Source organism: Geospiza fortis, unplaced genomic scaffold (genome assembly GCF_000277835.1).
Source record: "Geospiza fortis unplaced genomic scaffold, GeoFor_1.0 scaffold27, whole genome shotgun sequence".
In the NCBI taxonomy this organism is placed as follows: Eukaryota; Metazoa; Chordata; class Aves; order Passeriformes; family Thraupidae; genus Geospiza; species Geospiza fortis.
Window position 1 is genome coordinate 1,680,340 of NW_005054329.1, and position 27,082 is coordinate 1,707,421.

At 51.5% G+C, this 27,082-nt stretch overlaps 1 protein-coding gene across 1 annotated transcript in view; it reads right to left on the reverse strand.

The window, feature by feature from the left end:
• The window catches only part of LOC115947891 (carboxyl-terminal PDZ ligand of neuronal nitric oxide synthase protein-like), a 26,913-nt gene extending 2,647 nt beyond the window's left edge, over nucleotides 1–24,266 (reverse strand). Inside the window, exons 1-8 of the mRNA XM_031057271.1 lie at nucleotides 24,252–24,266; nucleotides 23,574–23,645; nucleotides 6,831–6,923; nucleotides 4,131–4,189; nucleotides 2,615–2,723; nucleotides 2,153–2,294; nucleotides 1,611–1,771; nucleotides 361–597 (exon numbers count right to left, since the gene is read on the reverse strand). Of these exons, the coding sequence (XP_030913131.1) occupies nucleotides 361–597; nucleotides 1,611–1,771; nucleotides 2,153–2,294; nucleotides 2,615–2,723; nucleotides 4,131–4,189; nucleotides 6,831–6,923; nucleotides 23,574–23,645; nucleotides 24,252–24,266 (888 nt within the window). The remainder of the gene's footprint in view (nucleotides 1–360; nucleotides 598–1,610; nucleotides 1,772–2,152; nucleotides 2,295–2,614; nucleotides 2,724–4,130; nucleotides 4,190–6,830; nucleotides 6,924–23,573; nucleotides 23,646–24,251) is intronic.
• Between the last annotated feature and the right edge of the window lie 2,816 nt (nucleotides 24,267–27,082).

The following is a 27,082-nucleotide window of genomic DNA, read 5'->3' on the forward strand; positions in this document are numbered from 1 at the left end:
GGGTGTGCGGGGTGTCCTGCTGTCCCCCCGGTAACGAGAAACGCGCAGGGCACGTGCCCAGATCGCAGGCACCGGGCTCCCCGCTCTGATGCTGGATTGGGGGTGGGATGGTTTCCAAAAACGGGATGAGATGGGGTGAAACGGGAGCTGGGGGCTCTACCGGGCCCTGCAACACTCCCCGAACAGCCCGGGGCTGTGTGAGCAGCCAGTTCCATGTCTGGGGGAGCTCAGCTGTGCTGCAAGCGGTGCTGCACGTGGCACTAAAAGCAATGCTGCAAGCTGGGCTGCAAGCGATGCTGCTGAGAGCTGTGCGACCGGGAACGCTGCCAGCACTGCTGCCAGGGCCCGGCCCGCTCCCACCTGCCCCGCCAGCCTGGCCCGGGGGAGGAGAAGGGCTGGTGCCACCTGAGGGGAGGGCAGGACGTGTACCTGGGCCACAGCCACCTGCGTCTGCTGCTGCTGCTGGAGGAGCTGCTGCTGGAGCAGCTGGAGGCAGTGCTGGGAGGCCAGCGGGGTGATGGAGGCCGAGGAGCAGGGGCTGCCCGGGCTGAGCAGCTGCTGGGAGCTGGCCAGGTGGAGGGAGCAGTTTTCGGCATCCTGGGCACAAAGAAATGGGCAGGTGAGCGGATTGACTGGCTCGGGCTGGCATTTGGATTTTGGTTCCCCATGGCACTGACCCCAGCGCAGCAGAGGAGCCCCTGTGCTCAGGACACCCAGGGGGTGTTGAGGGGCAGCCCTGGGCTGTCAGCTCTGCACATCTGTGGGATCCCCAGGACAGAGTGTTTCACAAAGGCTCCTTCCAGAGAGCTGGCAGAGCTGACTTGGCTGTGTCTGGGGAGGGCAGGTCCCCAGGGCTCCCAGGAAGGAGACAGCAGGGAGTGACCCAAACACTCCACACCTTTCCGTGCTGTGGCTGCCCAGGCTGGGCGGTGTCCGGGTGCCTGGAGCATTTGCCAGTGCCAGCAGCCACTGCCCTTCCTGCCGCTGCCCTCCCCTGCCTGGGCAGTGCCAGAAGGAATGCACAGGAAAGCCCAGCCTTTCCAGGCATGCGGACGAATCCCATGGATTCGGGGAGTGCCTGTCACTGCAGCTGTTTCCAGGCAGCCCTGTGAGCGTTACTGTTGTGTGAGCTGAAGCAATGCCATTCAGGCCTCCGGGAAGGGCTCCCAGAGCTCTGTGGAGCACCCATTCATTAAGGTGGAACTGCTGCTGGAGCTGAACGTGCCGTGGGTGCCTGCGCTGCCAGGGCTGGGCCTCCTGGGGACCTTGCTCCCTGGGCCTGGGGCACGAGGGCAGCCAGGGATCCCTGCCAGGGCAGTTGAACAAGCAACTGCTGCAGAGCAGCACTGAGGGTACAGAAATCCAGCCTGGGTGGGGTGAGAAGCCCGCTCAGCCATGCACTGCAGCCCCCACCCCAGCCCTGGACACAGCCTGGCTGCAGGTGAACTGGGAGCTGAACAGCCTGTCCTGAGCAGGGAGCCAGGAGGGCGGGCTGCAATGGGGTCTCCATGAAAGCACCTCCAAACGAAGCCATGATACAGTGACCCTGAGCAGAGGGCCTTCAGCAGCAGCAGAGCACATGAACCATTCTCCAGGCCACCCCCCATTACCTGGCCGTTCTTTTCCTTTGAGGCTTGCCCAGGTTTCAACATGCCAAGGTCCCCCCTGGCACCTGGCAGCTCTCTGGGTCCCCTCTCGGACACACAGATGCCACCAGTATCGATGCCAACCTCGTCCACATCCGTGATCTTGGAGCCCTTTATCTGGTGAACTTCAAACAAGATGGACACATGAATGTGAGCCTCCCTTCCCTGCCAGGGCTGCAGGGAGAGCCGGGGCCCCACGCAGGGCTGGGAGCTGGGGGAAGCTCAGGGACAAGGGCCAGGGCTTGCTCCAAGTCTCAGCATGCTGTGAAGGGGCAAGAGGGAGGGATGGCCGAGGGGCTGCAGACCCTCAGCTTGCTGAATGAGGGGCTCAGCCTGCCCGTCCCCAGCTCTCAGTAGGAGTGGGCAGGCAGGGCAGATTCCCCACGCTCCCCATCCCAAGCTGTCACCCATGAAGGAGGTGCCAGCTGCGTGTCCCCACCCCAAAGCATCCCCACACCGCTGCCTTAGGGAGGGGCATGCCCAGACCCTCGGGAGCTGTGAGTCACCTTCCAGCGGCTGCTCCTCGGCCGATTTGTCGCTGGCACCATCGGCCTGCCCGTCGGCATTCTGCAGGGCATGCTGCAGGCTCAGCTTGTGGCACACCTCGAAGGCCTGTCCCACGGTGCGCACCACGCGCATGGCCTGGCTCTGCGGACAGCCCGGAGCCGAGCACTGCCACCGCCGCCCCGGGGAGAACCGCCAGCGCCAGCCTCCCCTGCCTCCCACCGCAGGAACCGCCAGCCTCCCCTGCCTCCCACCCACACCGCCGCCTCTCCTCCCGGGCTGGGTGCTCCAGCAGCCCCCCCGTTCCCCACTCTGGGTCTGGGGGCTCCTGTCCCTGTGTGGGATGTGCCGCCACCCGGGCTGGGCAGGAGGGGATAAGCACCAGGCACTGGTGCTGCCTCAGTCACTGCCCTGCACCCTCTGACCCCACAGAGATGTGGGTGCATCCCCAGGAGCATCCTTACCTTCTTCTTGGATTTGAAGACGTTGCACCTGAAGGAGTTGTTTGCGCCGTCCCGTGCGATGTAACTGAATATTTTCAGGTCTTGTGAGTCATGAGAGACGTAGAAAATTCTGGGTGGGAGAGAGAGACAAAGGGAATTAATTGAACACCATGAGGAGTCTCTGCCCTCCAGACCACCTCTGCTCCTGTGTGTCCCCAGGATGGTTTGCAGCCCCCAGGATCAGAGGAACAAGGCAGTGCTGGTGCACGGCCCCTCCTGCAGGAGGTGATGGATTTAGAGAGAGTTTCAGGCTTGATGGAAAACCTTCTGGTTTCTGAAGTAGGCAAAAGCTTTTTAAAGATCCTGTGGGAAAGCGAAAAAATCTATAGTCTTGGAAAGTGAGTGGCTATTTTTAGCCCCATGAATTAACCCCTGCCCAGGCTGCAGCGAGGCAGAACTGCCTGCAGGGTGGTGGCTGTCCTGCCCCTGGGGACACAGAGGGTCCCTCCTCAGCAGTGGGCAGGTGACACAGCCAAAAGCCTCTCCCAGGGATGCTGAGTGCACTCTGAGGATTCCTCTCTCTGCTGCTCAGGCTGAGTCTCCTCCTTGTACTGCAAAACCATTCTGAAGATTTTTATATATGTTTGATTTAATTAGGTGAAAATGTGACAAGTGAGCTCAGCTCTGAATAGAGAAGAAACCAACGGGATTTTTGAAATGTTTTTTTCTTCTGCTCTTTCTGTCACTGGAATTTTTTGGGTGTTGAACTTGCAGTTAGAGCAGTTACTGCAAATGTACCACATCTTGTAGTCATCTTTAAAGAAAGCCAGGGGTGAGAAGTGGGCACAGATAATGCATCAGCACATCCTCTGTTCCTTATCTCCTCACTAAGGGCTCTGACCCAAAAAACCAGAGTTGGGGATCCCAGTTCTCGTGACTATCGGCTTGTGGTACAAGAATTCACTTTGCAGATGCCACAGCCTGGAGCACCCTGTGCTCTAAACCCATCCTCAGGCCATGCACCATCACTGGGGTCACTTCCCATCCCCAGGGGCTCCTGAGGCACCAGGTTTATGTTCAGGGTGGGGCTTGTGGCCTTTGGAATACCTCCATATCCCATGGAAGGTGCTATGGAAAGTCGGTGCTTTCTCACCATGTCTGTAAGGGTTAATTCCCTGTCAGCACTTGCACCTTAGAGTAAGGCCTTGCTTCAGAAGCTCAGGGAGAGCCATGCTGTGAAGGAAAACCATGGGAAGCCTGTCTTCAGAGGCAGAATCAGGGAGAAATGCAGGTTGGATCATCTCCAGGGTCACCCAGTCTAACCCTGCTCAAAGCAGAGCCAGCTTCAAAGCCAGATCAGTCCATCTCACTCTCCAAAATGTATGAAAAGGATTCTCCAGCAGCAGTAACTCTGTACCCTCGTTAATTTTAGATGCTCCTTTGGACAGCCTTGGTGGAGGGGTCTCAGCAGGTGGGAGGAGGGCACGGATCCCCCAGGGCTGAGTGGCCCTCCCTGGTTGAATCCCCTGCCATGTACCTGTACACAGGATCGTGCATCACCACCATCTTACTCTCGTCCCAGGTCCACTCCTTTCTCTGTAAGCAGAGACAAAATTACAGTAAATCAGGTGAAACTCCACCAAACTGAGAGGCAGGAAACCTGGGAACAGTGCTTTTGTCCCAAGCCACAATCCAGGCTGCAGTGTGATTAGATGAGCCATGGCTGTTTCAACATATCAATATCTCAGATAAAAATAGATTTTTTTGGATCGTTTATCATATCTGATCACAGCCTTCAGGGCTGAAAATGGTCCCTAAGATTAATTTATAACATCAAATATGCGGAAGAGCTACAGGCTTTGGGGAAGAAGGCTTGGAGCTGGGGCTGAGGAGACCTGGATTCAGTGACTTGGTAGAAAGGACAGTGGGGCAAAGAGCTGAGGGGTGCTCAGACCAGGCAGCCTGGAAAAAGCTTTCTGGTATTAGCAAGAGAAAGAAAAAATGTATCCCATGAGAGATACATTTTTTGGATAGAAAAAAAACTCTCTTCCCCAGAGAATTTCCATTCTCTTTCCAGTAAAGTGTTGTTATTAGTAGGATGAAAACTGGAGTGTTTTCTTGTGCAAATCCTGGGTGTTTTTTAGAGGAAGGCCAGTTTTGGTGAGCAGTGTGAGTACCCTGGGCTGGAGCAGCCTCACCTTCTGCTTCTTGCGCAGGATCACCTTCACCCCGTCCACGGACACGATGATGCTCACCTTCTTCTTCTTAATGTTCTTGGCTTTGAATTCGTACTGGTTCTTGGCTTGGAATTCGTGCTGGGGGAACAGAAACCCGAGTTTGAGAGAGTCCTGGGGGTACCTGGGACAGCGTGTGGTGGTCAGTGTCTGACAGGAAACTGCCAGGGGTTGGTTTCATCCCAGCTGCTGCGGGAGGTGCGAATTTGTTTTATTCTGCTGAGAAAAAACATTCTGGGAAGGACTTGGCGCAGTAGCTGGGATGCCAGGCAGGATCCTGGCTCTGTCAGGAGCATCCCCTGGGAGAGGACAGGCAGAGTTCAATCCCCTGGACACACTCAGGCTGTTAATTTGGATCTGGGAAGGGTTTTCCCGATGCACTGGCCATGCCTGGTCCAGCAGGATTCTGCTCCAGAGGTGTGATGGGGAGGTGGCACCTGCAGCAAACCCCAAGCAGTGACATCTCTGGTGCCCTTGTGTGTCAGCACTGCGCTGCACGGGGAATACAAAATCACTCAGGAGCTGCAGGGAGGGCCAGATGGGCGGCAGTAACGCAATTATACCTCAGTCATTTGCATAATCACATTAACCTCTGTGGGATCAGGATCTCTGGAGAAAAACCCTGCAGGTGTCTGCAGCCTGAGCTCACCTCCATTTGTGTTAAAAATTAAACACTGACTTTTAAATGTTGCTTTAGCTGACAGTTAGAAGCATGGCAGAGCCCTTCTCCTCTGGAGACCTTTGTTTACAGCACTCATCCTTCCTGCCCCCATTTTAAGCACCATTTTTAGCTTCCAAACACAGCATTTTGATACTCCATATTTCTTGCAGTCCCTGTTTGAAATCCACCACTTTGTCATGTTGCTTTGGCAAATCAATGCAGATTCTGATTCGTGGATGTGAAGGAAAAGGCAATGCCAAGCAGCCTGAAATCTACCTAGGCCTTGCAATTAGAACTCTGATTTTTTTTATACAGCTGGGGACATGCAGGGAGCAAGTGAGATGTTAATGGAGCCCAGGCACCTCTTTTGGGATGCTGAAGTTGGAGGGCTGTGTGTGGCTCTGTCACCCAAGCTCTGCAGAGAAGATAAACATCTTCCCCACTCCTCAGCACCCATTGTGAGCCACGCCAGCTTTACAGACAGAAAATTGGGTGGCTTTCATGTTGATCAGGCTTTTGATGCTGCTCATTGAATTCTTAGCACTCTGCAAGGTTTATGGTATCAGACAGACCCCGGATTAAACCACAGCCTTTTGATCTCCCCATGAATTATTACTTTCAGACAAGCTCTTTAAAAATCTATCTCTGGCGCTCTTGCGTGTGAAGCTGGAACTAAATTAGCTGTACCCGTTTTTTATTTATGGGGAGGAGTGAGAGGAAGGCTGAGGTGCTGAGTGCATCCTGCAGGCTGCCGGGGGCCCAGGGGATGCAGCAGGGTCTGGGGTCAGGCAGATGGACTCGCCAGGCTCAGCACCTGAGAGGGCTTCCCCACCCTCTGCCCAGGCCCCCCAGCCCAGCTGCTCCCCCTCCCCTGTGCTCACCAAACTGTTTGTCCTTGTCTGCTCCATTTGGATCGTTTATCATATCTGATCACAGCCTTCAGGGCTGAAAATGGTCCCTAAGATTAATTTATAACATCAAATATGCGGAAGAGCTACAGGCTTTGGGGAAGAAGGCTTGGAGCTGGGGCTGAGGAGACCTGGATTCAGTGACTTGGTGGAAAGGACAGTGGGGCAAAGAGCTGAGGGGTGCTCAGACCAGGCAGCCTGGAAAAAGCTTTCTGGTATTAGCAAGAGAAAGAAAAAATGTATCCCATGAGAGATACATTTTTTGGATAGAAAAAAACCTCTCTTCCCCAGAGAATTTCCATTCTCTTTCCAGTAAAGTGTTGTTATTAGTAGGATGAAAACTGGAGTGTTTTCTTGTGCAAATCCTGGGTGTTTTTTAGAGGAAGGCCAGTTTTGGTGAGCAGTGTGAGTACCCTGGGCTGGAGCAGCCTCACCTTCTGCTTCTTGCGCAGGATCACCTTCACCCCGTCCACGGACACGATGATGCTCACCTTCTTCTTCTTAATGTTCTTGGCTTTGAATTCGTACTGGGGGAACAGAAACCCGAGTTTGAGAGAGTCCTGGGGGTACCTGGGACAGCGTGTGGTGGTCAGTGTCTGACAGGAAACTGCCAGGGGTTGGTTTCATCCCAGCTGCTGCGGGAGGTGCGAATTTGTTTTATTCTGCTGAGAAAAAACATTCTGGGAAGGACTTGGCGCAGTAGCTGGGATGCCAGGCAGGATCCTGGCTCTGTCAGGAGCATCCCCTGGGAGAGGACAGGCAGAGTTCAATCCCCTGGACACACTCAGGCTGTTAATTTGGATCTGGGAAGGGTTTTCCCGATGCACTGGCCATGCCTGGTCCAGCAGGATTCTGCTCCAGAGGTGTGATGGGGAGGTGGCACCTGCAGCAAACCCCAAGCAGTGACATCTCTGGTGCCCTTGTGTGTCAGCACTGCGCTGCACTGGGAATACAAAATCACTCAGGAGCTGCAGGGAGGGCCAGATGGGCGGCAGTAACGCAATTATACCTCAGTCATTTGCATAATCACATTAACCTCTGTGGGATCAGGATCTCTGGAGAAAAACCCTGCAGGTGTCTGCAGCCTGAGCTCACCTCCATTTGTGTTAAAAATTAAACACTGACTTTTAAATGTTGCTTTAGCTGACAGTTAGAAGCATGGCAGAGCCCTTCTCCTCTGGAGACCTTTGTTTACAGCACTCATCCTTCCTGCCCCCATTTTAAGCACCATTTTTAGCTTCCAAACACAGCATTTTGATACTCCATATTTCTTGCAGTCCCTGTTTGAAATCCACCACTTTGTCATGTTGCTTTGGCAAATCAATGCAGATTCTGATTCGTGGATGTGAAGGAAAAGGCAATGCCAAGCAGCCTGAAATCTACCTAGGCCTTGCAATTAGAACTCTGATTTTTTTTATACAGCTGGGGACATGCAGGGAGCAAGTGAGATGTTAATGGAGCCCAGGCACCTCTTTTGGGATGCTGAAGTTGGAGGGCTGTGTGTGGCTCTGTCACCCAAGCTCTGCAGAGAAGATAAACATCTTCCCCACTCCTCAGCACCCATTGTGAGCCACGCCAGCTTTACAGACAGAAAATTGGGTGGCTTTCATGTTGATCAGGCTTTTGATGCTGCTCATTGAATTCTTAGCACTCTGCAAGGTTTATGGTATCAGACAGACCCCGGATTAAACCACAGCCTTTTGATCTCCCCATGAATTATTACTTTCAGACAAGCTCTTTAAAAATCTATCTCTGGCGCTCTTGCGTGTGAAGCTGGAACTAAATTAGCTGTACCCGTTTTTTATTTATGGGGAGGAGTGAGAGGAAGGCTGAGGTGCTGAGTGCATCCTGCAGGCTGCCGGGGGCCCAGGGGATGCAGCAGGGTCTGGGGTCAGGCAGATGGACTCGCCAGGCTCAGCACCTGAGAGGGCTTCCCCACCCTCTGCCCAGGCCCCCCAGCCCAGCTGCTCCCCCTCCCCTGTGCTCACCAAACTGTTTGTCCTTGTCTGCTCCATGAATGTCAATAAACCCGGGATAGACTGTTCTGCCCGCTAAAGAGCTGTTTATCTTTCTTTATACACAAATGGCTGGGAAAATACTAGCTGTGCTTTCCAAGAAAGAGCAATACAGTGTATTTTCCCATTGTAGCAACAGGGGTGCAATTACATTCAAACAAGGCTCTTCACTCAAAGGCTTTAAGCAAAGTCCAAGCCTGGATTTTGCAGAGATGCTTTTTCTTTCTCTCTTGGACAGAAAGGAACAATCGGGAGCAGCAGCAGTGAATCTGTGGGTGCTGCCAGGAGTGACGGCAAGACTCTAAACCCAGGGAACTCCAGCCAGCTCCCACCCCAGCCTGGCTCAGTGCAGGGCATCAGCTCCAGGCAGATCTGTGCAGCACCACAGGCTGGATATGGCCTCAGTGGGGAAGGAGTTTGTTGGCCTTTCCCTCTCCACGGAGCCCATGGCCACTGCTGCATCCCTGCTGGAGCACACAGCCAAGGCACAGCCCAGCCATGGCCAGACCCAGCTTGGCCTGAAAACAGTTAAAACTCATTGGTGCCTCAAATCTTTTCTGAAGGGTGAAAGCCTTCAAGCAGCAGAAGCTGCAGGATGTCCCATGTCCTGAAGCAGGAGCACCGGCTGGGTGAGAGCACCCAGAGGAGGGCAGAGCCCCACACTCACATGGCACCAGCTCACCTTGGACTCTCTCTGCATCTCCCCACAGAAGAGGCAGGTGGAACACAGCTTCAGTCATTTAATTGCTTCCTATCAAGCAGGAATCAGTATTTTAATGAACTGATTTATATAAGGACAGGAAAGCACGTGGGAAAAGGCACTCTGAGACAGCTGACTTTCCCCTGTAGAATATTCAGGCATAACCCAACCTTTATTCTGGCACAAGGCTCCAGGCTGACCTGTCACTGCTGTCACAGCACAGACCAGTCACTGATTTTCTTCTTACTATTGAATTGATGGGATTTTTTTTCCCCAGATTTGTCAAGGTTACTGACAAGTCCAAACCCACACAGCAACATTTCCCTCTGCTGCCTTCCACAATTCAATCTTTACTCTCCTGTTATTTGTGCTGTCCTGTGGGGAAAAGCTTCCTGGATGCTAAAGGATCTGGAGTTGCCCCTACAAGTGGCAGTACAGCAGCCTGGCAGCTTTCTTAACTATGGAGACAAGATGGGACACTTTATAAAAAAATGCAGGTCAAACAAGGGTAATTAATTTCATTTATTTTAGCAGCGTCATTAATTCTATATCTGCTGTGTTTGACCTGGAATACTTTCCACTTCTGCTCTTAAATTCCTGTGTTCGAGACTTTGCCTTTCCTACGGTCCCACACGCTGCTGGCATGAAATATTAACTTACCCATGAGCTAAAGACTGTATGACTAGAAATGTTAATGGTGCCGTGTGATGCATATTTCATTGGATAATTCCACCCAAGCAGATATAAATTACACATGCAGTTACCAGCTTCCATCTGCTGATGAAACTTGGGCTAATGCACATTGGAAATCATGTGCAGTTTCCAGCACTAGGAACAACCTGCATGAATAGAGTTATTCAAGGAAGCAATTCTTAATGTGATTAATTACTGAAGGTATCAGGGCCTTCATTATGCAAATGAAAACTGTCATAAAATAGAGAGTTTGCAGGTCTTGGAGGCAGTCTCTGCTTCCAAAAAATGCATCTTCTGCATTAAGGAGCAGCAAGGCCAGAACATGCTCCTGGCCATGCTTCAAATGGTGTTTTAAGCTGTATTAAGGGAAATCAAAGCAAAAGCTCTGCAGGTTTTGAAGCTGGAGAATGTCAATGCCCCCAGTCACAGCTGGGTATGGACTTATTTGCATGCCCATAGGAAGATGCCACAGGCTTGGAAACCAGTGACTTCTCCCTGTGGCTGTAAATTCTCCAGCCAGCCCTCAGGCTGCTGTCCTGCCCTGGCCTCCCTCGGCCCATCCCGGCCTGGCAGGCTGCAGGATCGATGTGTCCATAAACAACCCCAACAATGGCCTGTCCCAGCCCCTTCCCCAGCCTCGCCTTCCAGAGAACACAGGGAGCATGGCAATGAGGAGTGGGAATGAGCTCAGCTCTGCCCCCCGACTGACCGGCTCTGGGCAGGGACCTCCCTTCCCTTCCCTTCCCTTCCCTTCCCTTCGTTCTATACGAGTCCCATTTCAGGATTTAAAGCCACGATGAATCCAAGCATTTCCAGCTCAGGAATGTCATTAATTTCAAGCCAGCTGACCTACACGGGGTAAGGCCAGGCTGTTATCTGGGCTGCTGTATGAACTACCCATGCTTGGAGAGCTGCCCTTGGAGCTGGTGCTCCGGAGAGCTCCGGAGCTCTCCCAGCCAGTGGGGCTGCCCTGGAGCTGACAGAGCAGCAGTGTCCATCCCCACAGCTCACAGGCTGCTGTCTGTCCATGCTGATCCCCCTTCAGCATCACATCCCACATCACATCCCACCCTCCCGAGGTCACTGCCGGCCCCGGGCAGTGCAGCTCTCCCCGTGGCTCTGTCTGGAAGCCTTTCCCCGTGTGTCCCCCGGGAATCAGGGGCCTGAGGAGCGCTGCGAGCCCCCGTGGCCCGGGGCTGTGCTGAATGGGCCGGGCATAGCCCGGGCTGTGCTGCAGTAGCTGGGCAACACGGACACAAAAGCCACGCAGGAAGCAGCGGAGACCAGGAGTGCACCTCCTGCCCAGAGGAAAAATGAGAATTTATGATCCTTGGAAACATAAAACTGCTCACTGGAAAGCAGAAACCGAAAAGGGAGTACAATAGGCAAGGAGAATGCTGGCAATGTACTCAAAGTCTTTTTTTTCTCATTTAAATGAGCTCCTTCCACCATCCAGCGAGCTCTCTGTAGATGCTGCAGACTTCTCCCCAAGCTATCCCGGGCCTGCTGGGTTTCTGGGAGTCCCTGGAAGGGCAGCAAGGAAATGTGGCCCCAGTCCATCCCCCAGGATCCCTGGCTGACCTAGGGCAGGGGCAGTGAGGATGCTGCCCTGGCTGCAGCAGTGGAGGCTGATCACGTCAGGGGGAGAAGGAGAAGAGCTGCATTTTATCCAGGTCTCCTCTGACACCTGAGGAATCCAGAGCATTCTGATGCACATGGCAATACAGGCCTTCCTCTTCATCCCCCTTCTCCTCATTTCCAACAGATCTCATCCTTGGGAGGCCCCAGACAGCTGAAGTCTCAGACAGTCCTTAAGGAGAACTCAATCTTTCCACCCTAAGGTGGCCTGGCAGAGGACCTGGCTGGAGTTCAGACATTTCTCTGTGCCAGTCAGAAGGATGTGGAGGAAAAAGCAGAGTTACACCCACGGAGGTGAGTGGGGCTCCTGCAGGTGATGGGAGCTGGTGGGAGCCCAGAGCTAGCAGTGGCTCTTTAATTAGTCTTTTCCACCTCTGAAAAACCACAGACTGTCCTAGAACAAAGCTTCTTCGCTTGCTTTTAAGAAAGGGTGGGACAAAAGCAGCCTTTTCATGGCCTCCTCCCTGTGGAAGAGATAGTGCAATGCTGCTGAGCTCCATCCTGAGAGGCACAAGCAGCCTCACAGCCCAGCACAAGGTGACATCATCTGGCCTTTGGTGCCTCTCTGACAAAAGCCCCATTGTGTGTCTGTCACTTCCAGGAGCTCCCTGCTGTCCCCAGGTTTAATAGGGAGCTTTCCCACACACGGCCCTTCAGTTCTTGTCTTGCCAGGGCAGGCCAAGCCCAGCTCATGGGGAAGCTGGGTTTTATTTTCCTCCCTACCTCTATTCACTTTGCAGGAGGAAACAAATTACCTTTTCCATCTGCAGTGCCTTGGATGATTAATTAGCAGCAGTAATGAAGTAGTGTCTCGGGACCCCACCCCAACAGGAGCATGAAAATGTCCCTACCTGAAAAAGCTGCTAGGTTACTGCAGATAAAAAGTGCTAATTTCATTAGAAGCAGGTCAGATTTACCTGAAATAACCCTGAAAAGTGAAACTGCAATTAAACACTGCAATATCCTCAAGTAATTCCATATTCCCCGACAAACATCTGTGTCACCCTGCAGAGAAGGGCCTGGTTTAGTGCATGTTTCATATCCTAGTTGCCCTCCAGTCTGGTATGTAGGACAAGAGGCAAGTTATGAGATTGGATTGCTTTAAACCTTGTCCATCAAGGTTCACACAACAAAGCTCTGAAGAGCAGGAGCCAGGACTCTGCAGCAAGCTCAGAGCTCCATGAAAAAGCCCCCGACCCCCTGCACGGCTGTGGGAAGGTAACAGAGTATTTTCTCTGTCTGTTCCTCACTCACAAAGCAAGGATATTCATTTTCTACCCCATCCATTCAGTTGTTCTGGTTACAGCCAGCCCCTACCAAGTGACAGCCACCCAGCACCTCGCTGGCAGGGCCAGGCCAGCAGACACTGCTTGTGCAGACAGGAGCAGGAGGCAACTGAGGACTTCTGCTGCCTGCTCCAGAATTCCTGTTGCACTTTCAGTCCCTGCCCGCCCCTCTCCATGAGCCTGACAGGCCACAGCAGGGGAGATGCTCCTGGCTCGCTTCCTGCTCCTCTGGCTAGGCCGTGCAGAGAGGGAAAAGAGGAGCTGGTGTCCTCAGAGGTAGGAGATGGGGCAGGGGTGATTAACAGGGCTCTCTGCTCTGTCTCTGCAAGTTGGTATTTATTGCTTGTTTGGAGAGAGAATAAAAGGCCAATTTTGTTCTTCTGTGGCTTTTCAGAGGTGTGTTTGTGATGCTGCTCTTCAGGAGAGCAGAGCATTGCTCAGAGCAGTTTGTGGCCATGGGAGCCAGGCAGGGCCTGCAGAGTGTGGGGCAGGGGCTTCATGAGGGGCCTGGCAGGGACTCACTGGCACAGCACAGACATGGGGTGAAAACCTAATCCCACTGCCATGTGCAGGCTCTGACAAGGGCAGGTACTTTGGGCCTCTGAATAATGCAAGACTTTGTGTTTATGTAAGGATGCTATTTTAGTGCAGGTAGTCCAAGGGAAGAGGGATGCCAGTCCAGAGGGAAAGGCAGCCAGAGCAGGCTGGGAGCCACACTGAGTGCAGGGATGGAGAGGGAATGTCAGTGCTCCTGAGAGCTGGGGCAGGGACAGGGGGTTCAGAGGAGGAGGCAGAGAAGTGCCACGTGCTCAGCCTGCTAACCAAACCAACCCAGCCCTGGCTCCCAGCAGGGCCAGCTGTGACCTGCTGGGGTTCTCCATTTCCAGCCCTGTGCTGCTCTGCTGCCTCCTCCCAAAGCCTTGGTGACTTCAGGGAGCTCAGCATGTCCTCCCAGGGTGGATATCTATCCAAAGGAGAAGGAGCAATCTAGTTTGCAGTTGAGAATCTGGAGGAGCTACATCTGCATGACTAACACCTGCTCTGTGTACATGCTGCAGGGAGGGAACATCTCCCTGGCTTCCACACTTGCTATCACACCCCATATGCATCCTGGGTGCTGTCCTCCAGCTCTGTGTCTTGCCATTTCTCCTAGCCACCTACTAGGGAAATTAGCATTTCCTTTGCATATCCACAGCAGAGTCAGGAAGCTGGACTTGGCACCTTTATCTTTGAGCAAGCAGAATCCAAGCTAGAAGGAGGACTTGATCTCCATTTGCATTCAGAAGCAGCACTTGATCACAAACTGGAGCAGAATGACAATGGGGGATGCTGAGTGTGCTGCTGGGTGCAGACCAGGCTTCAGGACTCCTCTGCTGGGTGCAATCCATCTTTGTTCTCCTGCAGGGCTAAGAGCTCTTTGTTAGCTCAAGCCCTGGGTGCAGCTGAACCTTTCTACACCTCAGTGCCGTGAACAGCCTTGCTATGTGCTGGTCTGAGACACTCAGGGACAGAAATAATCTGCTTTATTGCCAGGCAAGGAGGCTTTTTCTCTGTAGCTGTTAATACTATCGATCTCCAGCAGTTCCACTTGAGCAAACATTTCTTACAGAAACCCGGTGACTTACAGCTGACCTCCAGGTGTGCACTGAAAGGAGGAGCATCACCCAGATGTGCAGCCCTGAGCAGAGCCAGGCACAGCTCCCACACTGCTTCCCTCCAAGTGGGCCTTGCTTAGAAACTACTGAGTGCTAATAAAACTGCAGTTCCTAAATTTAAGGGGAAGTCTCTGGGTTCCCCTCAAATTGTCCATGAAACTTCACTCCAATTTGGAAACAAGACTGCTACTGTAGAGAAAGAAAATTCAAGTCTAATTGTGTCATTTCCAAAACTCCAGAATATTAAGCAGTTCAAGGACTCTATTAGCCTCAGGGGAGCTACTGAGATTAGTGAATCATGATGAGGGAAAAGCCTGGGTTTAGATATGGAAATTATGGAAAAAGAGGGTTTTATGCTCTCAGTATTTATTGTCACTGAGGTCTTGTCACCAAAGCTGTACCAGAACATCACAGGCTCCTCTCTCCCTGCAGTGCTGTTCTCTGTGTCCCTGGGCTTGCAGAAGGTGTGAAGTGTGGACATCAAAGCATCCTGCACTGCTCACACACAGGGCAGTGATTAACCCCAGACAGAGCCCCCTGCCCACAGCTCCTGCCACCAGCCGGGATCCCAGGAACTGAGACAAGCAGGAGACCAGCACTGCCCTGGGGGGCAACAACATGAAAATGGGAAACGTGCCTGGGATGGAAGTTTGTGCCCTGTAATCATTCACAGAGCAGCACAGGCTGCAGCAGGACTGAGCAGGTTCATGGTGCTGGGGATCACTGACCCCTGAGTGCTCCACGAGCTCTGCAGCAGGGAAAGGACACTCAGCAGGTGGCAGGTGGCATTTCAGCCTGAAGGGGACCCGTGTGCCTTGCACCCTCCTGAGGCAGCTGTGACTGCCTCATCCTCACCACACTGCACCTGGCCCAAACATGTCCCTCTGCTCTTCTTCATCTGACAAAAATCATCTGATTTTTAGGAAGAAAAGCCTGGAGCTCAGAGGGTTTGGTGGGATTCCAGGGAGTACACTGGACCTGGCTGTGCAGGGACAGGGTGATTTGGGGCCCTGGCCTGGGATGCTCCTTCAGTGCACCGGGCCACATCCTGCCCTCCAGCACAGCTACCCAGGCAGGATCTCTGCAGCAGCAGGGACAGAAGGATGGAGGAAGTGACTCAGGTGTCCTGAAAGCTGTCAGGCAGCTGCCAATTAGTCCAAATAACCCATCTGGTCCAGGGAAAAGACATTTAAATAATGCCTAATCACTGCTGCAGGAAAGAAAGAAAACCATTCCATAATGTCTTTAAAAAATCCCTGCTCCCTCATCAAAGCATCCTTCCAGGGAGCCATTCAAGACTTTTATGCTTTAGATTTATCACAGTGTTATTTGGTCAAAACATGAAGTAGCTTGTCAAAGTACTATGTAAAGTAGCACAGATTCTGTCTGTCCTCAGGCCTCATCCATACAGAGCAAAAGCAGATTGAAGAGAGCAAGCGTAGCACCAAGCTATTGTTAGCAAATCTTATTTTCCTGGGCTGGATTTGGCTTTGTGGTCCCAGTCCCTCAGGGTCCCTCTCCTCAGAACACTGATCAGGGAAGTACAAAGGGCCCTGCATGTGACAAAATCAAGGCAGCACCCACAGGGCACCCACTGCTGTGCCCTGGCTGCCTCCTGTGCCCAGCACAGACTGCACAGAGAGGCTCAGGCAAAGCATCAGGATCACACTGTAGCCACAGGATTATTTGTTTTCAGATTTTTCTCTGCATAGAGAGAGACTGATTGGACAGATTTAAGTGTTTGTATCTTCATGGGTTATTCTGTCTTGCTACTGAAACACATCACCCTGCTCTGATGGAAATCCAGCCCTGCACTTGTATTGGCTGGGCAGGGAGGGTCTCTGCTCACCCCAGGGGCAGCCCCAGCTCTGTGCCCCTGCAGCTGCCACTCAGATTTAGGCAGCTCCTTGTTACCAAGCCAATCCAATGTGCTCTCTGCACTCTGGCTACCTTCTCAATTACATTTTTCCAGGCACCAACAAAGAAGCAGCTTTGAGTCGTGGCTGAGGGTTCTTCACCAGAATGTAATTTGAAAGCCATTATATTTCATCTCTGTAATACTCTACAACCAGTAACATAATTGGTGAAAAAGTCTCTTTATTTCAAACTAGATAAAAGCTTTGCAGAGATCTCATACGGCGATATTTTAGCTAGGGAAATTAAATGCTTCAGTAATATAATGATAATACTGTTAAAGCCACTTTATTTTACAATTAAAAGGTACCTGCTTCATTGCCAAGATTCAGCATCAGACAAAAAGCTCTGTCTTGTTCTATTTAGCACGAACATTTTAATTTAGCTTTTATCCATTTAAATGCTGCTTTTATTAGCCTTCAACTAAACTCCAATCCACCATGACTCTTATGCAAAACAGAATTAATGTGCCTGACTGGTTCCACCCCCTCGCTGGAGAAGCCAGGGGGCTCTGAGGGCTCTGAGGAAGGCAGAAAGGTCACTGCTGCCTGGAGATGACACATTTCCCTGCCTGATCCCTCCACCCATCTGTCATCAACCCTGCACTGTGCACTCTGAACAGGGTGGAGGAACTGAAGCATCTCAGTCACCAGCCACTCCTCAAAACTGGGTCATGAAAGGTGGCTACCAAAAATGCCCTCAGCTGCCTTCTGGCACAGTGGCCTGTGTTCGCAGCTTGACCAGTCCCACTCATTTCAGCTCAGAGGTTAAGTGACAGAAGGTAACTAATTATTCTGTGGCAGGAAGTCCAGAGGTGATTTAGGGTTGGAGATGAGCAGGGTGGAAATCTGCAGCAGTTTCTAAGTCAGTGGGGCAGCTCCATTGTATGGTGAGACCCCCCAAGCAGTGAGCAGAAGGTTGGATTCTTGTGTAATCTCAGAGGTGTTTTTTCCTCTCCTCCCACTCAAGACACACAGAGCATAGTCAGTTCTCCAGCACACCACACAATGCTGCCTAGAAACACTGTGCACCATGCCACTGCAGAAACAGCTCATTAAGAGCTTCTTCCCTTTGTTTTAAGATAATACAAACAGCAGAAAATGGGTAAAACAAGCTTGGGGTTGTCTGAGACAAGGCAGACTCAATTTTTCTAGAAAGCCAGCTTCCACATTTTAATTACTCTTTTGTGAGGCTAGGAAAGCATGGAGCACACCAGAGCCTGTAAGGTGACCAGAGAACACCTGGAGAGTGGCCTGAGGAGCTGCACCTGCAGGGCCCACCCTGCCTGGGCTAACTGGGGCTGCAGGGCAGACTGAGGAGGGGCAGAGGCTGCAGAACTCAGAGCAGGGTGAGGAGCAGGGCCTGGGAGGCTGCAGCTCCTGCAGTCTCACACTGAAGCCACTTGTTTTGCCTGGAGAAATGGATTCCTGCCAGACATTCTGCCAGAGGGCTCAGCTCCTTCAGCCTCCTGTGCTGCATGCAGGTAAGACCCACAACGTGTCTGTCATCCCTCAGGGTCAGGTGGTGTCCCTGTCATGCTTTATCTTCCTAAAGAGCAGGACACAGACTGTGGGAGCCAAACCTGGGGCCATTTGCAGCGTGGAGCAGCAGAATGCTTTGCAGCAGAGCTGTGCAGTGACTGTGGTGGTTTCAGTGCTGCCTGCCCTGGGCAGGAGGAGGGAAGAGCTCCCTGGCAAGGCTCAGAGAGCCTCAGAGCACATGGTGGGACTCCTGCCTCCTGGGAAGCCCAGCCTGATCCCCATCCCTGTGCAGGAGACTCTGCTAGAGATGCAACAAACAGGAAAACAAACTAATGAGGCATTAGGGCTAAACTTAGCTGCAATTAACATTTAATTACTATCCTGAAAACACTTGCTGTATTTTGCCAGGGCCTGGAAAGGTAAACCCAATTAGCTTAATCTTGTGTGGTAGGAACCTTAAAGTGGTTGAGATGCTTGGTCTCATGGATGGGACCCCGAGAGTAACTGGTATTCCTGGGCCTGGAGCTGAGCAGCCCTGTGGGCTGATCATGTACTGCCTGTGCAAAGCTGCAGAGCCTTTCTGAGACCTCTGCTTTGGAGAGGAGTCAGAACTGACACCAGACATGCTGCAGAAGGTGCCAGAGCAAGTTTGTACATGCTTGTGTATATTGGTTTGGCTGCCACAGCCCTCTCCTGGAGGCCATAGGCTGTGTCTAACACTCAGCAGGGTAAACAACCCTTGCATGGCTCTCCAGAGATGCAGGGAAGGTATCCTGGAAAGTGATGCTCTCTTGGAGCATCCTCTGGGGTGAATGCATGTCTTTGTCTTAGTGTGGGGGAGAAGGAGGAAGAGATGCCTGTGTTCCACACTCTAACCTTGGCAGAACTGTCACTGTTTATCCTCCTGTAAATGAAAGGAAGGTGCATGGTGTTCTGAGAACTCAAGAAAGGTGCACCCCAGCAGTCTGAGGCTGCTGAAGTATTTTAAGATACTAGGCTTGTTGTCTGCCACAGCCCAGGGCTATCATTAGCTGAGCTCTGGATGCTCTTCCAAAGAGGCTGAAAGGGAAAACCCTCCAGGAGCTGCAGCAGAACAAACTCCCATCCAACAACAACAGCTCCTGGCCTGCAGCTACAGAGCTCTGTACCCCAGCGCAAGTGCTCCAGCAGTTTGCACTTCCATGTTTGAGTCTGTGCCTCAGCTACAGCTGACCAAATGCCTTCATTACAGAGGGAGAGGCTGCAGAAGAAGCCCAGCTGGGAGTTCAGCTTCTCTCTTGTTTAGTTCTGATCACAACTCCAGCTCAGATTAACATGAAGCTGGGAGGAAAACAGCTCTGAGCACAATAACCCAGGAAGGGCTTATAGGCAGAATATGTCAGAGGAATCCATGCAGCAGTTTCTAGGTGAACTTCTGCCTGCCTGGGAAAACTGAGGGAACTGTGTTCTAGACCAATCTCATGGAGAAGCCCATGAAACATCTCTATCTCTGAAACCTGTCACATAGTAATAAATTAAACTGAGAGGGCTGAAGGCAGTCTTCCTGCCCTCGGCCATCTGTCCACCTGGTTCCCCTCCTTCTGTAGGAAGAGCAGATAAATCCCACCCATATTTGCTCCTGGACTGTTGGAATTTACAGCCTGGCAGGGCTTTAAGTGCAAGGTGCTGTGTGAGCCAGCCCAGCTCTGGGGCTGGGAGCTCTGGAGTGCACAGGCAGGTTCCCTGCAGCTGCCCCTGCTGCCTCTGCTTCACAAGTTTGTGCAGCAGGACTGTGACTTACTCATCCTGATTTAAATTGCTGTCATGTCACACTTCAACACCACCAGTTGATGCTTGGCAGCCACTCTGACTTACAGTGAGGCTGGATTGCACCTCCTCACTCAAATACTGTGTGGAGAAACTGCAAAGTGCTGAGGCTCTGCTCAAAGATGGATGCAGCAAGAATGATCAGGATAAGAGGGAGGCTGAAGTGAGAACCCAGTTCTCATTCCAAGGAGAGCTCAGGCATTTCTCATGTATCCTGCACTGAGGTTTACAAATGCTTCTGTTTCTCTGGCACACTGGCCTCTGGGGAAAAAGGCTTCTCAATTAAATTAAGCCCAAGAAATGTGCAGGTAACAGAAGACACATTACTCTGGATGCCTGCCTGTTTGCTCATCCTGGTGTTTGGATAGGCACAGCACCAGCTGGCTGTTCCCTTATAGAATGATTAAATAATCCAACATCTGGCTCCTTTCTCAGTGTCAATACCTGCACAGATCCAAGGTAAACCTTCCAAACAGAATGGAATTTGTAGGCTTCAGAGATCCTTAAGTGCAGATTCCAGGGAAACTGATTCTGTGCCTTGAAGGTAGCCAAACAGAGTGTCTTGGGGAATTGCTGGCAGCAGGCTGGCTGTGGGGGTGACAGGCTTTGTCACTTACTCCTACTGTGTCCTGGTACAGCTCAGCACCCAAAACAGCAGCACTGGGCCTGCTCAGCTGGCTGTGAAGTGCTGGACTGAAGGTAGAGGTGCTCTGGGAAGGGAAGGGAACAGCTGACCTTCTCCTCTGCTCAGTGCTGGCTCTGGGGAATGCACGCAGGACGTGTGGTGATGTTAACCCTGAACTTGAAGCCATCCATTCCCTGGCTAAAATTTTCCAAGCAACCTCAGCAGCTTCAAGGAAGTGTTTGGTATTTTACAAAACCCATCTTCATATTAGCTACCGCTTGAACTGGGAGGAGGAAAGATCTTGATTTGTACATAAACCCCCTGGAGTGCTGAGAAGGCTCCAATACCTGCAGAGGGATCCACTCCAGCAGAAGGCAGCTCCAGCAGCACGCTGACAGAGCACGGGAGCGGCCAGACACCCAGCCCTGGCTGGCCTGGGGCAGCTGCAGGCAGCAGCTGCTGCTGCCTGGGAGGTGGGGGAACACCTGCCTGGGGTGCTTGGAGCTCTGAGATGAACTGGACTCTCCTGAGCAGGCCCTCCCGTGCCTGTCAGGGTACAGCGTATTTATCCAAGCTGCAAACTCATTTCATCACCTCCCCTGCCAGGGCAAGAGGTACAGGGATTAGCTTGAACTCTGATCATATAATAACAACATGGCAGCTGTAGGCAGCTAATAATCCACTGGGAGGATTAGCAAACTTAAAGTTGTCTAGCTCTGCATAATGGAAAGCTAAGAACAGCAGCTTCCCTGTTCTACCTACTGCATTTGCATTCTCTCCAGTGGAAGCATAGAACATGATGAGACAAGGCTTTCCAGTCTGTTATGAAATGGGATCTAATGTGTGACTAATGGAGTATTGCTGGCAATTCTACAAGCATCCATTCAGCCCAGGATATGGGTTTAAGCTTTACTAGAGACTGCACCTCAAATACCTACTGCCAAAGAGTGGGTCACGATTTCAGCAGGCTGATGCTAAAACTTGTTATTTGAGGCTGTCTGGGAGTAACATCCTGAAGTCTGCAGGCACAGTGCTCTGCTGACACATGGGGAATCCCATTGATCCAGAATCCTGGTATAACTCACGTGTGACTGGCAAAAGAGCCCAGTACAAAACCCAGAACATCCAAGGAGCAGACTCATCAGTGCTGCTGCTCTCCTTAGGACCCTCTCAGGACATCTGGAGTCTTCAGCAGCTGGAGGCTTTTCCCCCAAGGCAGTTTTGGCACTTGTATCAATTTATTGATGAGTAACCAGAGCAAGCAGCTCTGACACAGCCTGGAAAAGAGAGCTGTGACTCCTCATCCTCCTCCCTGCTCGCTCTGGAGCAGCACAAGCAGTGAGTAAGAGCCCTCCTGAGCCGTGGGCTGGCTCCAACAGCACCAGGATGGCTCCCACTCCTCCCATGGCACAGGGAGCACAGGGAATGCTGTGCTGGGGCTTGTACTGCACAACTTTTCTCTTCTGCTCCAGTGGAGAATTCCAGTGGAACACTGGAGTGCACAAAGGATGAAAGCTTCACCACGACATGCCCCTGCCAGCACTTGGCAGGGCTGTGGGACCTTACTCACTCTTGCACTGCAAACAGGCACTGCCACTCACAATAACATAGGAACAAAATACTCATTTCCCCCAAGAGCTTCTTCCACTGTTTCCTCCCAGTTGTAACTGGTGCTGCTGAGAGTCCATGGGAAAAAACTCTGGTACAGACAAGGCCTCTGCATGCAAATGAACGCTACATAAATAACCCCCATCTTCCCTCAGTTCCTAGGTTGGGTACTCTGTGCACCAGAATTCTCTTCAAAGACCTCCCAGTTCATTCTTTATGCTCTAATTAAGGATCAGTGCCAATTAACTATCTTCAATAGAGGAGCATCTTCCGCTCAGCAGCCAGGAAGTGTCTGAATAAGATCCTGCTGTACAATGTGCACATGAAAAGGGAAGCCCTCCCTTTTTGGAATGGGCTTCCAAGATTAAAAACTCAGTATAGATTACTGGATGCCTATTTTAAAAATCTTGTGTGACAAGATTAAGTGACGGCACCCAGGAATGCAGAACGGGTTTTTCACATGTTCCTTGTGGTACTCAAGGATGCTATTGCACTGCCAAGGCTCTGAGCTAGGTACACTGTGGCCATAGCAGGTGTGAAAACAGAATGTGACACTTCATTTTGAGTGATATTAAAATACTGTTTGCTTTTTCTTACAAGGGTGTCACGGATCAGCAGAAGTGCAGTGTCAAATCTGATGATAAATATTGATTGAGATGAAAAATTGCCAATAATTATGCCAGCACCTGAACTGCCCTGGTAGTCCTCACCTATTGCTTTTACTTCCTACAGATATTCACCTGTTCCATAAATAACCAGGCAATTTAGACTGCTGCTGAACTGTGTTCTGAGCAAGAGCTGTGCTAATAGTCTGAGCAGGCAAAGGGAGGGGAATGTCATTTCTAAGCTTGGCTGGAGATGAATACATCAGGTCCCCAGCCAGTTACAGGCTAAGTTTAAAAAACACTATTCTAAAGGAAAATTAGATGGTTAAACACTGTGGGGGAAGGGGGGAAATAGGATAATCCCTTCAAAGCTTTAAATGGAAGATTCTCAAACTTGCTTCAGCTGATGTGAGACATGTGAACAGCCTCAGATTTAAGACCCCTGCAAAATTTCAGCCAGACACAACAGCTGCACTGCCTTTTGGGGGAGATGCACTTGAACTGGTTATACACGAAGCAGATGTAAGCCACCCAACCCTGCTAATCACAGCTAAATCTGGGGACCATTCACAGGCTGCTCTGCAGAATAAAGGGGCAGAGCAGGAAGAGAGCAGCCTTGGTGATGAGAAACAGGAACTGTAAAACTGTACTGGAGCATGGGGAAAGCAGCAAATTATTCTAGGAGCAGCAGAATCCACAAAGTCTAGTCAGATGGGATTTACATCAATCACACCTGTCAGGGCATTGATATTTCAATATATAACACAATATATTTGGAACTGTCAAGGAACTCAAGTGCTTTTGTGAAGCACATTGTGTCCAGCTTATTTTTCATGCACACAAAATTCCAAACAGGCTAAATAAATCTCTGAGGTTCAAGGAGAAGCCCCATGGCTGCTCAGCACAGGAGAGGGGGTTACATTTGAGTTTTGATAACAGATCTCTTTACAGAGAGCACAGGATGGGCCTATGCTAAGATGCCTTGAGAATTTCTGGAGAAGCTTGTTGCAAACCTGACTGGGCTGAGATTTGAGCTCCAGATAGGAAGGGCTGGAGGGGATGTGGAACAGTAGATTACAACCAAGTCACTGTGGAACAGTAGATTACAACCAAGCTTTAACCCTGTGTGGGCTCAGCTGCTCTGAACTCACCCGGATCCTCCTCATGGCTGCCACGATCTCCACGCGGCTGTTGGGCCTGGGCACGTCCAAGCTCCCGATGTACTGAAAGACACAACGTGAGATGGCTGGGCAGTAATGCACACCTTCATGTGGGGCTTCTTCAAAACAGACAGCATTCCTCATCTATTTACTCCCTCCTTGCTTGGACTCCTCTGAGCCAGGTCAGGATAGGAGTATCTGCTGTAGACAATGTTATCAAGTTGGGGATTTCTGAGATTGGGGGATTTCTGAGGCTCTGACCTCATTCAGATTCTGGATTTGCCTTTACCAGTGCTCTGCAGGGCGATGTCTGCTGCTAATTGAGTCGCGATCCTGCGTGTCTGCAAATGGGACTGTCTGTCCTTTGTTCCTCCTTACTACACCTGCTCAAAACTGAAAGCACACAAGAGCTGTAAAGCTTCCAGGATGTGCAACAATCACCTTTCCTGGAACAGGATTCTAACTTAAGTTTTCAGTCTGGACCATGCTAACTCTTGATACTGCTTTCCCTGTTTGGTTAGATCAGCTCAGCTGCCTGCAGAATCCTGGTAAACCCACCCAAATCTGTGTCCTACAACCTTGCTTATGGGAGCTGCAGCCCTAACCAAACTGCTTGGGGTTGAGTGTCTGCATTCCAGTGTCTGTGCCAGTCCTAGCAGGGTCCCTTACTGGGGTCTGAGACATGGCAGATGGCAGGATCCCACCACCTCCACCTCTAGCCCTGCACCACAGCTGCAGCTCCTCAAGCTGGTTGCCTGTTCTCCTGACAGGAATGGTGCCCACTGCCCGTGCTCCACAGGGTATCATGGAACACCCAGGGGCAGCTTCCTGCTGCTGGATTTGTCCATCCTGGGCTGCTGCTCTCTCCCCTCCTGTGCCAAAGCAGAACCTGCTCGTGCACCCGTTGGCAGGAGGCAGCAGCTGCTGCCCAGCGGCACTGGTGACAGCACATGGTGGTGGCACTGGTGGTGGCACACGGTGGTGGCACATGGTGACAGCACACGTGGCAGGCTGCACAGGAGTGCCCTGTGCTGCCAAGGGGAGGAGGCACAGAGCTGCCAGCTCAGCCTTGGCAATGAGGAAACGTGTGGTGTCCTGGACAGTCATGGGGAGCAAAGGCTGCTGATGCTGTGGAGTGCTGTGGCTCAGCTCTGAGGGAAGCCCTGCACACCCAGGGCACGCTGGGGAGGACAGGGGAATGTCACAGAGTGAGAGGCTGATGACAGCATGTGCTGGGAGTGGCCCTGGCAGCTGAGGGCAGCTGCTGGATTTGGTGCTGCTGGGGCCCAGAGGGGTCCATCAGCTCTCCCAGGGGAACACAGCCCATCTCTGCTGTTAGTGGTGGGGTCTGAGAGCAGTTCACAGAGTTTAGTGACCCTCCCAGGAGCATTGGTTCATGAACTTGTCTGGTTTTTAGTGTGTGGTTACAAACTGTTGGTTTTTTGGAAGCTGTTCCCTTGTGGAGAGGAAAAGGAGCAGCTAATCAGGAGGCCCCTGCAAACATTCAGGGTGATATTATATATATGAACAGAGACAAAATAATTCCCCAGAACAGCTCCATAGGTATTGCTGTTACTGACAGTTCTGGATTTATTTCTCCACTGTACTGCTTGCAGACTGCAATGGGTTTTATCTTGTAAAATGTCTGCTTAAAAGGGCTTTCAGAGATGAGCTCTCCTGGCTCAGGCTTTAGTGCTCTTTCTCCTGCTTTGAAATAACCACCACAAGCAATCTGAAAGGTCATCTGGCTTTGCTGCTGCTTCTGTAAATGCCTTTGCAAAATGGCATTTTTAAGAGCAGTTAAGTTCATCTATAGCCTTTGGTAAACCACAGGAGAACCAAGCTCAGGGCACCAGAGCTCGAGGGCAGCAGGGAGGGGAGCAGCAGAGCCAGGGCTTCCCTCTGGGCTGCTGGGGAGGGCAGAGCTGTGTTGCTGTGATCTGTGGCCTCTCTGGGGTGCAGATCTCCTTCCCTGCTCTGCTGGCTGTCAGGACAGTCACTGGGAATCCAGATGAGCTCCTTGCAGCTGGCTGGCCTTTTGTCAGCAGAGCTGCAGTGGGGAACAGGCCATGCTCCTAATGACAAATTAATTGGGGCAGGAGGACAGCTGGGACTGCTGAGCTGGAGGAGATTCTTTCAAACTCCCTGCTCTGGTCTGGCTGCAGAGTTTGGGTACCTGTGCTCCCACACAGAGCCATGCAACTCATGAAACAGCACACAAAGCTCTGCCCAAAGAAGCAGCTCCCAGAGCTGACCTCCTGAAGATTACAAGGGGGAGGAAGGCACTTTGGAATGTGGAGATTAGAGAGGGAGTGTGGTCAGTAGGATTGCCTGGTGCCAGACACCTGCAGCCAGCTGCAGCCTTGTCATTGTCAGCGTGGCAGCTGACTGATGTGCCCACAATGAGCAGCGTAATTGGAAGAGACAGACTGTAAAGCAGAACTGAGCAAGCATGTTACTAAGGTAATGCAAACCCCATCCCAGACCCACACATCCTAACAGGGCGTTATCCACTCGCCAGCTCTGGATGCCTGGAGCTGTCAATCTGAAAAGCCAGTTTCACTCAGTTAAAGGTACAGTTGCTACCCATCTTTTAAAAATCAAATTAAGAATTTTTCTTCTCCTCAGCACAGTCTGCAGCACAGCAAATGCTAATTTAAATAGAGAAATCACAGATTAAATGTTTTCTTCCCTAAGGAAGATAAATTTTTTAAAATACATGATTAGCTGTCTATTCAGATTCATCCTGTATCCTGCTTAAATCTTAAATCTCTTTCAAACCAAGAGGCACAAAATCCGTATTTCAAAGCTTTATTGGAATGTATATGCCCCTTCTTTCCAGCTCAGGAGACAGCAGGCGTGAATTCCATTTCTAATCTGTGTTAGGCCACCTGCAAAGAGGGGAAGGGAGCCTGTGAGTTGCTCCAGCAAAATGCAATTCTTCTTGTCAGCTGAATTATAAACCCGTTCCCCATGCTGTCTACAGAATGCCAATTCCAATGGAGTCACTTTCTGAGAGTGCTGCTGTGCTGCCAAGCTGTTCTTCACGATCAATACGGAATTTCTGATAATATCAGTATTTCTTTCTGATGCCTGAAGGCTGTAGACCTTGTCTGGTCCAGCTTTTCATGCAGGGAAGGGGTCAGCTGTAGTAAGGCACTATTATTTGAGCAGCCCATAGCAGTCTGCTGGTTTCCAGGGGAATAGGGAGCTGTGGCAGGACAGGACAGGCACTGGATCGGGCAGGGATGAGCACCTGGGACAGCATCCACGGTGCTGTCACGAGGGGTCATTCCAGAGCAGCTCCCAAATGCAGCACACAAGGCAGCGTCTAAGGATTACACAGCTGCAAAAACACTAGGAAAAGAGCAAGAACCTGTTTGATTGTGCTCATTGAATGCAAGGCTTTCATAACTGATTGCTGTTTTCTTTAGACCCCCTCAGCGTGGCTCAGGGGCACTTCCAGAGCTGAAGAACAGCTGTGGCAGGGCTGGGGGCGC